Source organism: Stegostoma tigrinum, chromosome 32, assembly GCF_030684315.1.
Source record: "Stegostoma tigrinum isolate sSteTig4 chromosome 32, sSteTig4.hap1, whole genome shotgun sequence".
NCBI lineage: Eukaryota > Metazoa > Chordata > Chondrichthyes > Orectolobiformes > Stegostomatidae > Stegostoma > Stegostoma tigrinum.
The window spans coordinates 29,257,037-29,272,031 of NC_081385.1; the positions used below are offsets into that span (position 1 = coordinate 29,257,037).

Sequence of the window (14,995 nt, forward strand, 5' to 3'; positions counted from 1 at the left end):
ATACAGTTCAGCCTGCCTGGTTGGTCAGCGTTCAGAACAGCGGCTTGTTCTGGGGATTTTCTCCAGTGATTTGGTTTTGTTTTTCTGACTTTCATTTGGTCTTCATTTATAATGGGATCTCCAGTAGTCTTACATTACTTAAGAGTACTTAAAAATGCCCACTCTTGAATGCTTGCACTATGTAAGAACGTAACATTGAACCTAGGCAGGTGTCAACATAGTGTGCACTCTGGCAATTCATGAAAGCAAAGGGAGCTGTAAGCCATTTGTAGATGCAGGGTCCTAAGCATTAGTGCCTTTATTAGCTGATATACTATGTACAGAGCAGTCCTGTGCTTTTTACAGTGGGATTGGAATGTTTCCACACTGTCCAAATTGGACATTAGTGAAAATTTTCATCAGCAGTTTGTGATTAGGTTGTGTGCACACACTTACTGAACTGTATTTCTAAACAGAGGGATCACAGACCCAATTAATAAAGCTAATTGGATTGCTGCTGAAAGCAGCAGAATTAATATTTTCCAAAGGAATGAGAGGGCGATGTCTCCTAGAGCTGTGCTAAATATAAAGTTGGAAGCTCCTCCACAATGGTCTTGTGGATAAGGGCACCATTAGGTACATAACTTAAACTATACACACACAAGCTTTGAGATCTGATTCCTGAGCTGCATTTTATTAGCTAATACCCTGGGTAACAGCGGAATCTGTAATTACTTCCAGTGCGTTTAACGTGATCGGGGCGAGGGGAGGAAACAAATCAACAAATGTTCTTGATTAATATCCAGTGATATTGCTTGGGGAAAAAAAAAATGGAAGTTCAACTTTGATTCAAATGTCATTCCCTTCAGTTAGGAGCTGTCAACATTCACTTGTTAGCTTCACAAACCAAGAACTGATGAGACACCAAAAGGCCACTGCCAAACAAAGTGGTACACTCCAGAGTATATCTACAGGTCACCAGGAGAGAATCTTGAAACGGGAACTAACACTATTTCCAGCTAGGTGGCATCAAGTCAGTGTATAAAACTGCTAAAAAGGGATAGAGAGAAATTAATTTGGATATGCTTGATTGTTTCCTTGTGCATTTTCCATAGCAACATCTTGGCCACAGTTAATTTGCCAACAAATAAGTTACCTGTTTCTCATGCAACAACTTGGTGTACCTTTTGAAACTTGGCATTGTTGCAACTGACTTGCTGAGCGCAAATCAAAAAGCTCTGATGGCACCTTTTTTGGAAAATACACATGAATAAGCAATGGCTCTTTTTGGAATCAGCCTCAAAATAGGGTTTAAATTTGAACTAAAGCAAGGATATGAATTTGCCCTACTTAATTTCAGCAAGGCTTTTTGCATAGCATTCTGGAACTGGGATCATACACTATCCAAGTTAACCCATTTCTTGTCTGACCAGCTCGTAGCTATGGAAGCTGTTCTTTTAGGGCTGGAAGCTGAGAAGGCTGTAAAGGAACCTGACAGAGTAGGTTGTGAAAGGTTGCTAGAGCCCAGGGGAACACAGTCTCAAGATAACAGGCCCAATAATTTTTAGGGCTGAGATGGAGAAATATTGTCTCCCCCACTCAAAAGGTGGTGAATCTTTGGAATGTTCTATCCCATAGGATTAAGGCTGAGACAGACCGATTTTTGGTTTCAGGAAAATTGCAGGGTATGGGGAGCAGGAGGGAAGTTGAAGCAGATGATCAGACATGATTGTTGAAAAAAATGGAGCTGACTGGAGCAGCCAAATGGTTTACTCTAGTTTCTCAAATTGAGAAAAAGGAGGAAAAAATAGTAATTGTCCCTTGTTTTTAACCACTTAATAGGAAGTTACTGTCGGTGGGTGGGGGGAACAGAACAACATCAATGGAGCAGTTTGGAATCACAATTAATATTGAATATCATTAATCTTGGTATCTCAAGAAAGTTACCGAACATTGAGGCTAGATACCAGTCCTCAACTCACTACAGTACCAGTCACATTTCACTCAATGGGCTTGATGAACCAAAATGGCACTAGTGTAGCATCTTCAAAAACAAAAAGTGTTCTAATCTTCAGTGTAAGATAATACTAAATCAGCCCTACATCACTACATTTTGGTGTTCCCAGAAATTATGTTTCCCATTAAGTGCCATGCCTTTTGGCTCCAGTGCAGTTGAGACTCTACAGAACACATTTGGGTTATGGCTGTTCCATGTTTCTAGCCAACACTGCATGATCTTGCTCAAATTGGTCATGATCCTGGAAGGTTTCCCAGAATACCTGGCTGTACTGTTGCCACATGTACTCCATTTCTGGGTCAAGTGAAAAGTTAATTAGCAAAAGTGGTCTTTTATGAAACTTGAAGAGCACTATAAGTGTACTTTATATATTGTGCCTTGTTCCATTAGCAGAGAATCTACAAAGTGGCTTTACTTCAATATTTATCTCAATGGCTTCAAGGCATGTTGATTTAGTGCCGTATAAATCTTAAAACAGTCCTGAGCAACAGATTTGTGATACAACTATAGGTACCACTGCAAATCTTTTTCCAAGTTTAAGGAAGAATGCCATGTAATGCAAAACAATCCCAAACACTTCTCATCCTGTCAACTGCTCTCGCTGTCTTCAGTGGGGCTGACAGCTTTACTGACACCCTGAAGCACTTGTGTTGATTGAGATTTTGATCTTTTGACTTCTTTGGGCTCAGGTAATTAAAAGTTAATTTACTCTGCATAACTAATGTGTCAAATGCAGGTAGCTTTAATGCTCTTCATGTAACTTAAATGCTCCTGCCTTCTGTAACTGCATGGCCCTTCACAAAGAACAGTGTAAATTAAAATGATAATATTTTACCTGTGACTCTTCTCAAAAGTGCCAAGGAAAGTTATGAGTCACGTGAGAATTAAAAAGGAATGGACAAATACTAAAGGGAATGAAAAACTTCATAACTTGACAGAAACTTCAGTGTGGAGGCAAGCACAAGAAACAAGTCAGTTTTCTTGCTTAGCTGTGTTTTGTCTCCACTTCCTTCCCTCTTACGAAGGTATCAATTCAAAGTATGGCTTGTATATGTTGATAATCCTACCAGTCTCGTCCAAGACTTTGTGTCAGGTTAGACAGTAAGTGCCAGCAAATTATTTGAACTCACAATGGATACAAGAGCATAGATTAAAAGTGAGGTCCCACAGCCTAGCTTAATTCGATTATCACAATACACACAATGGGACACACTATCAGTGATGACAAGGCAACATTCTTTCCAAAAGCAAACAGGATCAAGAAATCAACTTTTTTTCACCTATCAATAACTTCCCTGTCAATACGATCACATGCAGGTTGGAGACCAAACATGTCACTGTCCTCATCTACTTGGTCCTGTTTTAAATTTGCAGAAGTGTAACCAACCTAGAGCTGCTACTAAAGCTCATACTTTGGAGTTCACTTTAAAATATTTAATATTAAAAAAGGTGAAAGCGCAATATTTTAAACCTTGGGAAACAAGGTTACAGCTATTGCCTGTAATGGAACTGAGGGGCAAATACTGTTGGAGGGAATACCTACTTTACTAGAGCTGCTTTAAAATGTTAAAATTTTAAGTTTATCTTTGCTGTGGTCCATTGGCAAAAAACAGAAGACTCAGAATTAAGGTATAGTGCTATCGATTAAGTGACCCATTTGAAATTTCCCAGAGGGATTTTATAATAAAAAAGTTTATATATCTAATGTTGAGGACAACGTATGTGACAAGCTCAAGTTAGGCAGAGACACTTCTGGGACCTGTGCTCTCTAATAAAGGGCATTGGTCTGACAGACTGAGTAAGAAAGTCCTCTATCTCAAACTTCGAAGCAGAGACAAATTTTGAAATTCAGTTAAAGGAAAGCAGTGATTAAAAACTGATGTGTGCACAAGACTTTAAAAAAAACATAAACGTTAAGAAAACAGAAATTCCAATAGATCCACTAAGGCCTGGCCGTTAGCTTGTATTGAAATCTGTTGACAGCTTTTGAGCTAATTTGACACTCAGTTGAGGGAGACTTGATGCGCGATAAAGGTCACCACAATCCCAGAGGACCAGCAGGCTATTCTATCATAGAGAGAGATCTGGTGGCACACTAAACCTAATGTTCTTCATGTCTCAGGCAAGGGGCAAGGTACAGAAGACAGAACTAGTGTGGGAACTGAAATCTGTGTTTTTGGCATCATTTCATTGCAAACCTGCCATCCTCTGAAGTTATGGTGACTTTACCTTAACCCATAGTGCACAAAGGCCCAAACCTCAATCCCAATATCTCCAATCATAGGTGCGCCACACTGTAGCTCTAATGTTCCCTCATGGCACTAAGAACACCAGTGGGTTACACCACCATGCAAACAAATGATTATTTGGTCTTAAAACAATATTTTACTTCAGATTGTCTAGTAGTAGCTCTCGCTTTGCAATGAATAACCATTAGCTGACTAGAAAAATAACTAAAAAGAGATCAACTGTATCAGAAAAGAGGAAAATCACTTAGATACAAAACAGTCTGGGAAGCTCCGTTTGGAATCTCAATCCAGGATGTTTATACAATTTAGAAAGTGTATCAGATATCGGTCTAGGTAGAAGTGCACTACTGATTTTGAAATGCCCAGGCGGCAATGACCAATCAAGGGCATCTAGTTACTTTAAAAATCACTGTCGACATTATACTCTGGAAGCCCAGAATAACTTGCACCAGGGCCTTCCTTGTCAAGATAATAAAGTGTGAAGCTGGATGAACACAGCAGGCCAAGCAGCATCTCAGGAGCACAAAAGCTGACGTTTCGGGCCTAGACCCTTCATCAGAGAGGGGGATGGGGTGAGGGTTCTGGAATAAATAGGGAGAGAGGGGGAGGCGGACCAAAGATGGAGAGAAAAGAGAGGTGGAGAGGAGAGCATAGGTGGGGAGGTAGGGAGGGGATAGGTCAGTCCAGGGAAGACGGACAGTTCAAGGAGGTGGGATGAGGTTAGTAGGTAGGAAATGGAGGAGCGGCTTGAGGTGGGAGGAAGGGATGGGTGAGACGAAGAACAGGTTAGGGAGGCAGAGACAGGCTGGGCTGGTTGTGAGATGCAGTGGGGGAAGGGGAGACGAACTGGGCTGGTTTTGGGATGCGGTGGAGGAAGGGGAGATTTGAAGCTGGTGAAGTCCACATTGATACCATTGGGCTGCAGGGTTCGCAAGCAGAATATGAGTTGCTGTTCCTGCAACCTTTGGGTGGCATCATTGAGCTCCCACCCTCGTTCAACTTTAACTTCAGTAGAACAGGCATGCTTGCAGCAAACCGAGACCAAATCTCAATTTCCACTTTACCTCCATCTTTGTTTTCTCTACCCCCCCCCCTCCATTAAAATATACATTTGTTACTCAGTTCCTAACCAATGAAATCACAAGAGTGGCGAGTCAATTTGGGTGCCAGACAATGCTAAGACCAGAGGATACAAGTGGAGCATGCATTCCAGTATGCTACCAGACCATTAAGAAGGGTAGGTGCTCTCAACTTGTATTCATGTCCTAGGCAAACTGGTTGGACTGTATAGTCTACTGTGCATTAATAGGACCATAACCAAGACATTAGACCATCAAAGCCTTTAATGGACACAAAGGCTCCAACATTCTCTCTCAGGTCAAAACCATTTTTCTATGGAACAGAGTAACTGCAAACTCCTCCTCTCCATGATTTTAGCTCCTGCCTTGTGCTCCCAGTCATTCCACCCATAGTCTTGGACATTCAATTTTGTTCTACCCAATCCCTTTCCTCAGCCACAATGGCATCGAAATCCTTAGGACACTGAGTATGGGAAGCTTCAAAAATCAAAACCCTGACATTATTACAGCTCTAAATGTCACCAGGCAGGACTCTTCTGAATAAGTGCGTTACTGTTGGGATTTACTTTGTGAATCGTAAAGAATACCCCATGGCTTTTTCCAAACACTCAATTACGCAGCCAGCAGACAGATACTCTTTTTCTACTTCTATAAATTTGATGTAAATAGATCTGGAGATGGCTCCTGCCCGACAGTTTTCAGCAAGGAAGCTGTTGATTGTACAGGTCTCTAAGCCCAGCATCTTGACAGGTGGTTGAAAGTGTTGCAGTATGCAATGGCGAATGGTCGCCTCCTCCGCTAAGCCCAAGTAACAGTAGCGGATTTTTGACTTCACCTCACTGCTGTCGACGAGTTCACTCTCCAAGAGAGAGGGCCCAGCAGTGTTGCCACCGGAATCCCGCCGCAGGGTGACTCGGGGCAGCACCCGTATCCCATAATCTCGCCGTGGGGAAAAAACCTCGCCCTCTGCCTCCTCGCAGCCAATCACGTACAGGCCATTGGTGTCCGGGATCCCGCCCGGAAGCAAATACTGTATAGTGTTGTCACCAGCCGCTCGGGAAAGTGCGATGGGTATCCATTCGAAAGCGAAGTGCAGCTCAAGACAGCGCGCTTCACTTTTAGTGATCTCAAAAAGCTTGTAATAGACCTTCTTCCAGTTCATTTTTTGACGCTTGATCGCAATCAACTTGCCCTCTGGTTTCTCTGGGTTTAAGTATTCTTTCAGTCTTTTTCCAACCAACACCTGGGAGCTGATTTCCGCATAATGGTACCGAATGTCCTCGACCCACCGTGTATTATACCCAATGGCAAAAATTCCGAGTTTATTTGTGAATTGCATACTGCTGAGTTCATCATAACTTTGGAATTCCTGCCATCTGGGCTGTACAGCATCTAGCAATGCTGTGAGGGCCTGCAGAATCTCCGGCTTCCTGGAAAAAAGGGAGGAAACAAAAGTGTAAGTTAAAAAAGAAAGAAAAAGTGACAGCACACGAATTGCAAAACTCATGTAAAATCATATGGTGCAGTAAGACATTCAGTTCCTCATGTTCGCACTTTAGAAGGGCTTCCCAATTAGCTCCACACTATACAGTTCTTTTAAAAAAAAGACAAAGTATCAATGCTACAATCTCATTCTTCTGCCCTTCCAAGAAACAATCATGAACGCAATATTTGATTGCATTTTAAATGATGCTCATCTCTTGGCTCTTTTTTCAGAAAATCTTAAAGCTTTCCCCTCTGGTTACTTATCCTAAATCTTCTCACAGCAGAGTCATCTCTGATCTGCTCAGAAATTACTATAATGTCCTATGATCTGGTAAGGAAATTGATTACAGACCTGCGGCAAGTTTATTTCATTAGTCAAGTGACTTTCCAGGCTCTGGTGATGTGCAACTATGTATGATTTACAGTCAGATGTTGCTTTACCAAACTGAAGTAACAGAGGTTGCTTAGCCCAATTCTCAGGCCGCCTACCATTCCAATAGTTGTGACATTTCTTCCTCAATAGATGGAGCACTGTGCTGGCCTAGAAAGACTCGGCTCTGGGAGGAACATTTGTCTAATGAATGCAGTAAATAATAGACAGGCAACTCTGAATAATAAGTGGCACAACACTTCATTCAGAAAACTGATCAACATGTTTATTCAAATAAACCAAAAGAATGGTGGTGCTGAAGATCAGAAATTAAGACAAATTAGCGAGTTGAGAAGATTTGTAGCTCAGGTTGAGGTTCTGGATGTGAGTTTGCTTGCTGAGCTGGAAGGTTAGTTTTCAGATGTTTCGTCACCATTCTAGGTAACATCAGTGAGCCTCTGACGAAGCGCTGGTGTTATGTCCTGCTTTCTATTTATCTGGTTAGGTTTCCTTGGGATGGTGATGTTATTTCTTGTTCTTTTTCTCAGAGGATGGTAGATTGGCTCCAAATCAATGTGTTTGTTGATGGAGTTCCGGTTGGAATGCCATGCTTCTAGGAATTCTCGTGCGTGTCTGTGTTTGGCTTGTCCTAGGATGGATGTGTTGTCCCAATCAAAGTGGTGTCCTTCCTCATCTGTGTGTAAGGATACGAGTGATAGTGGGTCATGTCGTTTTGTGGCTAGTTGATGTTCATGTAACCTGGTGGCCAGCTTTCTGCCTGTTTGTCACAGTTCTTGCAAGGTATTTTGTAAATGACGTTCGTTTTGTTTGTTGTCTGTATAGGGTCTTTTAAGTTCATTAGCTGCTGTTTTAGTGTGTTGGTGGGTTTGTGGGCTACCCTGATGCCAAGAGGAGCCAATCTACCATCCCCTGAGAAAAAGAACAGGAAATGACATCACCAACCCAAGGAAACCTAACCAGATAAATAGAAAGCGGGATGAAAACACCAGCGTTTCATCGGAGGCTCACTGATGATGTTACCTAGAATGGTGACGAAACGTCTGAAAACTAACCTTCCAGCTCAGTGAGCAAGCTTACATCCATTAAGACAAATTGCTGGGGAAACTCAGGAAGTCTGGCAGCATCTGTAGGTGAAAGTAGAGCTATTGTTTTGAGCCCAGTGACTTTTCAGAACAACTGAAGAGTTGTTCTAAAGAGTCAACGAGACTCAATTTTAGCTACTTTCCACTCCACAAACACTGACATACAATCCCAGTTTCTGCAGTGTTTGATTTCAGTTTTCCGACATCAGCAGCATTTTGCCTTTATTAGTATAACTAAAATATTACTACCCAAAGAGTGGAGCAGGAAATTAATTCAAGGACTCCAGTCTATTTTGAGGGATACTTACACCAGGCTAACATGCTACCAGCAAGCGTATGTGACTAGCTCCTTCAAAATCATGCACTGAATATTTTGCTTTTGTGACCAGTATATTTTCATTATTTCACACATTTCAAAAGCTGTATGACAAATTTAGGATTAACCATAAATGTGATTTAATCCACCACGTAGTGGCAGCAATGCACATTTGATCAACATGACGCACTGCAGGAATAATTCTTCCAAACCACTTGGCAATCCCATGACCCCTACAACCTAGGAGGACAGGCGCACCAATACCTGCAGGTTCCCCTCCAAGCTACACATCATCTTCATTTGGAATTATGTCACTGTTCTTTCACACTTGCCATGCCAAAACTCTGGAAGTTTGTAACAGTACTATAGATGTACCTGCACCAATTGACTGCAGCCATTCAAGAAAGCAGCTCATCACATGCGATTAGGACTGGCTGATAAATGTTGGTCCAGCCAGCAATGCCCAAATCTTATGAATTAACAGAAAATAAGGGAATGGTCTAGCCTGAACCTAAAGTCAGAACTTAAAACTAGGTAAGGCAGCAAATAAGGCATCACACTTCAAACTGAACAAGCAGCAACAGTTTCCAGGAATTGGTTCACTGGTTCCGGGTTGGACATCCCAAATGTGCAGAATGACAGTTTATTATGTGGTCTAAATTTTACATTACTTTTAAAAAGCTGTGCATTTACTGACACTTCAGCCATCAATTTTACACAGTAAAACATTCCCACAGCTCCAATTAATTTGGGATGGTGCTCTGGTCAGTTGTGTACTTTTCAATATAAAACTGCATCAGTCCCTACAGCAATGAAATTTGACTGAACAAAAAGCAGCAGAATGAGAATCAATGCTAACTGCACAGTACAAGAAATTGACAAACTATTTTGCTGGGTTCTCAAATATTGCTCCTTCAATCTGAAAGTTATTTTCCAGAACCAGAATTGTGCTCATAACAAACTCCAGTTTAAGTAACACAGCATCTTCAGGTCAACATTCCTTACTTTAAGCAACATCATCTTAATACCAGAACCCAGTGCTGGGAAGAGATACAAATCTCTGCTGTTCTACAGAGCCAGTAAATCCTTTGCTGGCTAAAGTATGTCACTGTATAGGCATAACATGTACCTTGTTTACTGACATACCTACCCTCTACAGAAGCAGAGTTAAAATCCCAGCTAATTTTTGTCCCTCTAGATGTTCAAGATGGCAAAGTAGCAGAGCTAAACCCAGGGGTCTTCTGTTCCTGTCTGTTTTTATTCCCCCACTTTTTTTTGGAAAAAAAAAATGCAAGGTGGCGATGGGGACCTCCAGCTGCAGCAGCAGCACCAACACCAGGACAAACCAGACATGGTTCTACCCCAGCTCTGGGTCTCCCAGCAAGCAAGGAGCAGGCCTCAGGAGGACTCCCCTGGCCGGGTCTCGCAGGCCGAGCTAAGGGTTCAGACCCGCAGCTAGGTTCAGGCACCTGAAGGAGAGGAAGCGCCGGCAAAGGGGCAGAAGACCTGGATGACCGTTGGATGAGGAACAGGAAGCATGGAATCTGCATTTCCCCGGGTCCATGGCTACAACTGTGGCGAAGGGCCGTAACAAGACCCCCACAGCCAGTTTCAAACTCCAGCCAATGTTCAGCAGCAGAGGAACAAGAGGGAAAAATAAACTCTTACAGTAAAATCTTGCATTATATTCAGTGCTTCAAAATTGGGCCACAGGGTGGGGACACATGAAAAACATGTAAAAAAAGGAAGGATTTTTAAAATTTGAGAGACAGAAACCCAAATCTGATCCTGATTAAAGTGATTAAAGAGAATAGAAGCATGTCTGCAACAAAGGACTGAGACAAGTTTTTTTTTAAAAAAGAAACACTTTTGGGAGGCAATCAATTCTACATTCAGGCACAGGAACTAACTTTCATATCCACAGCATCACTAACCTCAAAGTTTTAGATTCAAACTTTGGGAAGCAACTTACTGCATGTTGTCTGTAGAATTGTGCCTTGTTGGTGGCTTCTTCTTCACAAAATTCATTTCTTCTATAAGGAAAGAGAGGAATGATGATTAAAAAGAAAAACGTGACAAAGTCCTCGAACTAAGGTTAGGTACAGTACACAAGCTACATAGTAAACATGATCAGTTCAACAAAAGCAAAAAATCAAACAAACAACGTGGAAAAATGATCTGACCACATGTGAAGGTTTTTTTGGGGGTGAGGGGGGGGGGATGGAATGGGGTATGTCAGGAGAAAAAAAGTGGGAGAATGAGACAGCAATTAAAACTCCAAATTCAATGTAACCCTTCGGAACACAACACTTTAATCTATCCAATTTATGAAGAAAATACTACTTTGAACAATACTACTCTTCAAACAATTGCAATATTTGGGCATGATTCTAATTCATTTCCTCAAATTATTTGCAATCTCTAGCATTTTATGGCTCAAAATGCTTCCCATTAGACAATCAAACTTTGAAATCTCTAACCATGTCGCTAGCCAGTTGCTTTTCATAGGTCAAGTGGACATCGTAAAGAAATATCACACATCCATCGCTACAGCTTACTGCTGTTGCTAGGATCTCAGCAATAATCAAGCCTGGTGCATCAAGTCACAAGCACAAGTTAAGCTTCAAAGATAGATAAACAATCCGATTGTCAGCTGAAACCTGGCCACGTACAATGTCTTTCTCTGCTGAAATGTGTTTCTGGTTCAGCACCTGCAGACCTGACAAAAAAATAATGGTTGCTATGCTCTCTTTGACATCCTGTTTATTTAAAGTTTGACATTCAAATAATATTGCAAGTCAAAAATTGTCAAGAGTCTGTCACAGTTCCCATTAAATTCCTTCATTAGTGCAGCATATTAAACAGGTAGTGTTCCTAAATTGGTAAAATATTGACGCTATCAGGCTTAAAAATAACTCAAATCACAAGAAAGTATATAAGCCAGACCACACTTCCTATAATGTGTAGTGGTACCTCATTAGTAATGTATCTCAATTCACACCACCTGACAAAGTGATCTCAATTTTATTATGCCAGTTTAAGAATAAATTATGTAATTCTGGGAGTGATATAATCACGTGCTGCAAATGCAGCTAAACCAGAATGTATGTCACATGCAATCTTGCATGTAGTGAACATAAAGACTTACCTCAAATCAGCAAATCATCAAAAATGTGACAGCAGATCAAGTGGAAAAGAGGTACACGTTGATTTTTATCAAAAAGTTACTAAACTTCCAAACATGTAATCATTGGATAGTCGCAAAGTGAGCAGGAAGCACATGACGGTTTGTACACATTCTGGAGCAAATAAATAGTTCTCAGTAACCTAATTGTTATCACACTGCTCATTTGGTTGGACCACAGGGTTTTAGCTAGAGCACAGCATTCTTGCCTCTACTCTTATCCATTAAGTTGAACTTTACTGAAAACAACAAAAGCTGGAGATCACAGGTCAGGTAGCATCCATAGACAGAAAGCAAGCTAAGATTTCAAGTCTATATGACTCTTGCTAGATGAACTTCACTTTCAGAGTCAGATAAAACTGCATTTGAAGGTCTGGGAGAGTTCTACACAGCAACCACAAGATAACACACCAATCGTCTCTGGAGAATTACTTCAGGGAGCTCTTTTGTAAGATTCTTGAAACTTTAGATGACATCATGAAAGTCAAGAAAACTGAAATTCCTAAAAATGGGCTCGATTCTATGCCAGAAGTACCTAACTGAAAAACTACAGCATAATTTAAAGCCAGAGTGTGCACAGCTTCATTAAACTGCCTAGGCTGGCCAGGTGCCAATAAAGACAGCCCTGAGGTATGCTGACCTAACCAATCAAGCCACCTATCATGCAGGGGTAAGCAGAAAAGATAGGAATAAAATCTTTCAACTTCAGATGATCCAAGAAGTCATCAGAATAAGGCTTGGCTCTGATGATTCCTAAACAAAACAATGGACCACATGTCGGTGAGTGGATCGGAGGGAAGTAGACACTGCTAACCTCAAGCTTTAGAAATGCTTGGATGAACGTTTGAAATGGAACAGCCAAGAGTATAGAGTTAGAAAGTGTGGTTAGAGTAGATTTAGCAGTTTTGCAGTGCAGGCTCATTGGGCCAAATTACCTTTTCTGCACTGTACAGTTCTGTGAAGTGTGGGCACCAGGGACATGGCCAGTATTTGCTGGTGATCCCTAATTTCCTTTTAGCTTGAGTGGTATTTCAGAGTGCTGATTTTTAATTCATTAACAGGATGAAGGACATCGCTGGCTAGGCAGCATTTACTGCCTGTCCCAATAGCCCAGAGGGCAGTTGAGTCAACCACACTGTTGTGGGTCTGGAGTCACATGTAGGCCAGACCAGGTAAGGATGGCAGTTTCCTTCCCTCAAGGAAATTAGTGAACTAGATGAGTCTTTCCTGACAAAGGACAACAGATTCACTCAACATTAGATTCCTAACTCCAGATATTTTACGGAATTCAAAAATTCCACCATCTGCTATGGCAGAATTCAAGCCCAGGTCCCCAGAACGTTATTGGGGGTCACCAAGTTAACAGTCCAGCGATAATACTACTAAGCCGCTGCCTCCCCTGAGGCAGATTGTTGAAGGTAAGGACAGCATATTTCTTTTCTTCGAAGACTTTAGTAGACAGATTTTTATTCAGTAAGGGAACTGAGGTTTGAGGAAAAGATAGGAAAACGGAGTTGAAGAGAATTATATCAGCCATGATCTTATTGAATGGTAGAGCAGAATAACACAGCCTAGGTTACCAATGCTGGGCATTATTAGCAAGCAACAATTTTTAATAGTAGAATGTTTGAACCTCAAATGGTTTTCTCTCAGTTCATCTGCACTAATCTTTGGTTTTGCTGTAGGACTAAAGAAGCCAATGTATTCAAATATAGAAGTCTTTACAGTAACACTTCCGAAATTGCTCTTCAGCATTCCTCTAACTACTGATCACAGCGATTAATAGTGCTATGGGAAATTTAGAAAATTACTGCAAGTATTAGAAATTTGCAGCAACAAGAAAATATGAGAAGTGCACTTATTTTTCAAAAGCAAAGAAGAGATAATATACTATTTGAGCTGAGAATTCCTTCACACTTGAACAACACAAAAAAGGAAAATACCTGAAAGTGAAAACTTCAGTTCACCAGTATTAACATTATTGCTTTTCAGTGACAATTGGCTGAGCATTTTCTTTAATATTTGGAAAGATTGAGTATTCAAGTTAGAAAGGACAGAGTTCCACTTAGCAACACCTTTTACGAACCTAGGAAGACTCAAGGTGCTGATCAGAGGACAAACGTGGCAGGACTTTGTATATTCCCAATAGCTGTTGACTGAATTAGTTTACGTTTGCTAACTTTAAATAGAAAACTGAAGCACAGAAATTTCATTTTTTTTTTTAAAAAGATGTACCAGTTAATTGATCAAGCTAACTTTAAGTTCACTCAGAACGTGAGCATCACAGGTAAGATTGGGATTTGCTGCTGACCCCTAACTGCCCTTGAGATGACCATGACAAATTGTCTCTAGGTCAAATAAAAAAAGTGAAGAACTGCAATAATTGATACAAAGATGATGCATGTAGTTTTGAAGGGAACATGGAGGGGGCGATCTATAAGTCAATGTGACCTTGGCTTTGTAAGTAGCAGAATCAACAGGATCCTCCTACAATCCTTAGTACAGCAAGTAACACATTTAACAAATGAGGGCAGGACTCATACACTTGATGGTAAGGTCGTGGTAAGTGCTGCTAAACAAAGAGACCTGAGAGTGCAAGTACATATGTCCTTGAAAGTGGAGTTCCAAGTAGACAAGATAGAGAAGGTAGCATTTGGTATGCTTCCCTTTATTGGTCAGTGCATTGAGTATAGGAATTGGGAATTGAGAAATCATGTCCTGAAAAGTCAAAACATTAGTGAGGCCACTTTTGGAATACCACATTCTGGTGCAATTCTGGTCTGCCTGCTATCAGAATGATATTGTGAAACTCAAAAGGGTTTAGAAAAAAAATTTACAGGGGTGTTGCCAGGGTTGGAGGGTTTGAGCTATAGGGAGACGCTGAATAGGCTGGTACCATTTTCCCTGGAGCAGGGGCTGAAGGGTGCCCATACAGAGAGTTATACAATCATAAGGGGCATGGACGTGGATAGGACATGAATAAGCAAGGTCTTTTCCTGTGGGTGCGGGAGAGTCCAAAACTAGGGAGCATAGATTTAAAGATAAAAGGAGAAAGATTTTTTAAAAAAGGGACCTAAGGAGCAACTTTTTCCACAGACGGTGGTGTGTGAATGGAATGAGCTGCCAGAGAGACATTTAAAAAAGGCATCCAGATGTGTATATAAATAGGAAGGGTTTAAGAGGGAAATTGGCCAAACACTGGCAAACGGGACT

The 14,995-nt window shown here is 41.1% G+C and overlaps 1 protein-coding gene across 1 annotated transcript in view; it reads right to left on the reverse strand.

The window, feature by feature from the left end:
* Nucleotides 1-767: 767 nt before the first annotated feature.
* Nucleotides 768-14,995, reverse strand: part of LOC125466929 (myb/SANT-like DNA-binding domain-containing protein 2) — a 32,184-nt gene continuing 17,956 nt past the window's right edge. The window contains exons 3-4 of the mRNA XM_048562115.2: nt 10,571-10,631; nt 768-6,754 (exon numbers count right to left, since the gene is read on the reverse strand). Of these exons, the coding sequence (XP_048418072.1) occupies nt 5,887-6,754; nt 10,571-10,631 (929 nt within the window). The 3' untranslated portion in view covers nt 768-5,886. The remainder of the gene's footprint in view (nt 6,755-10,570; nt 10,632-14,995) is intronic.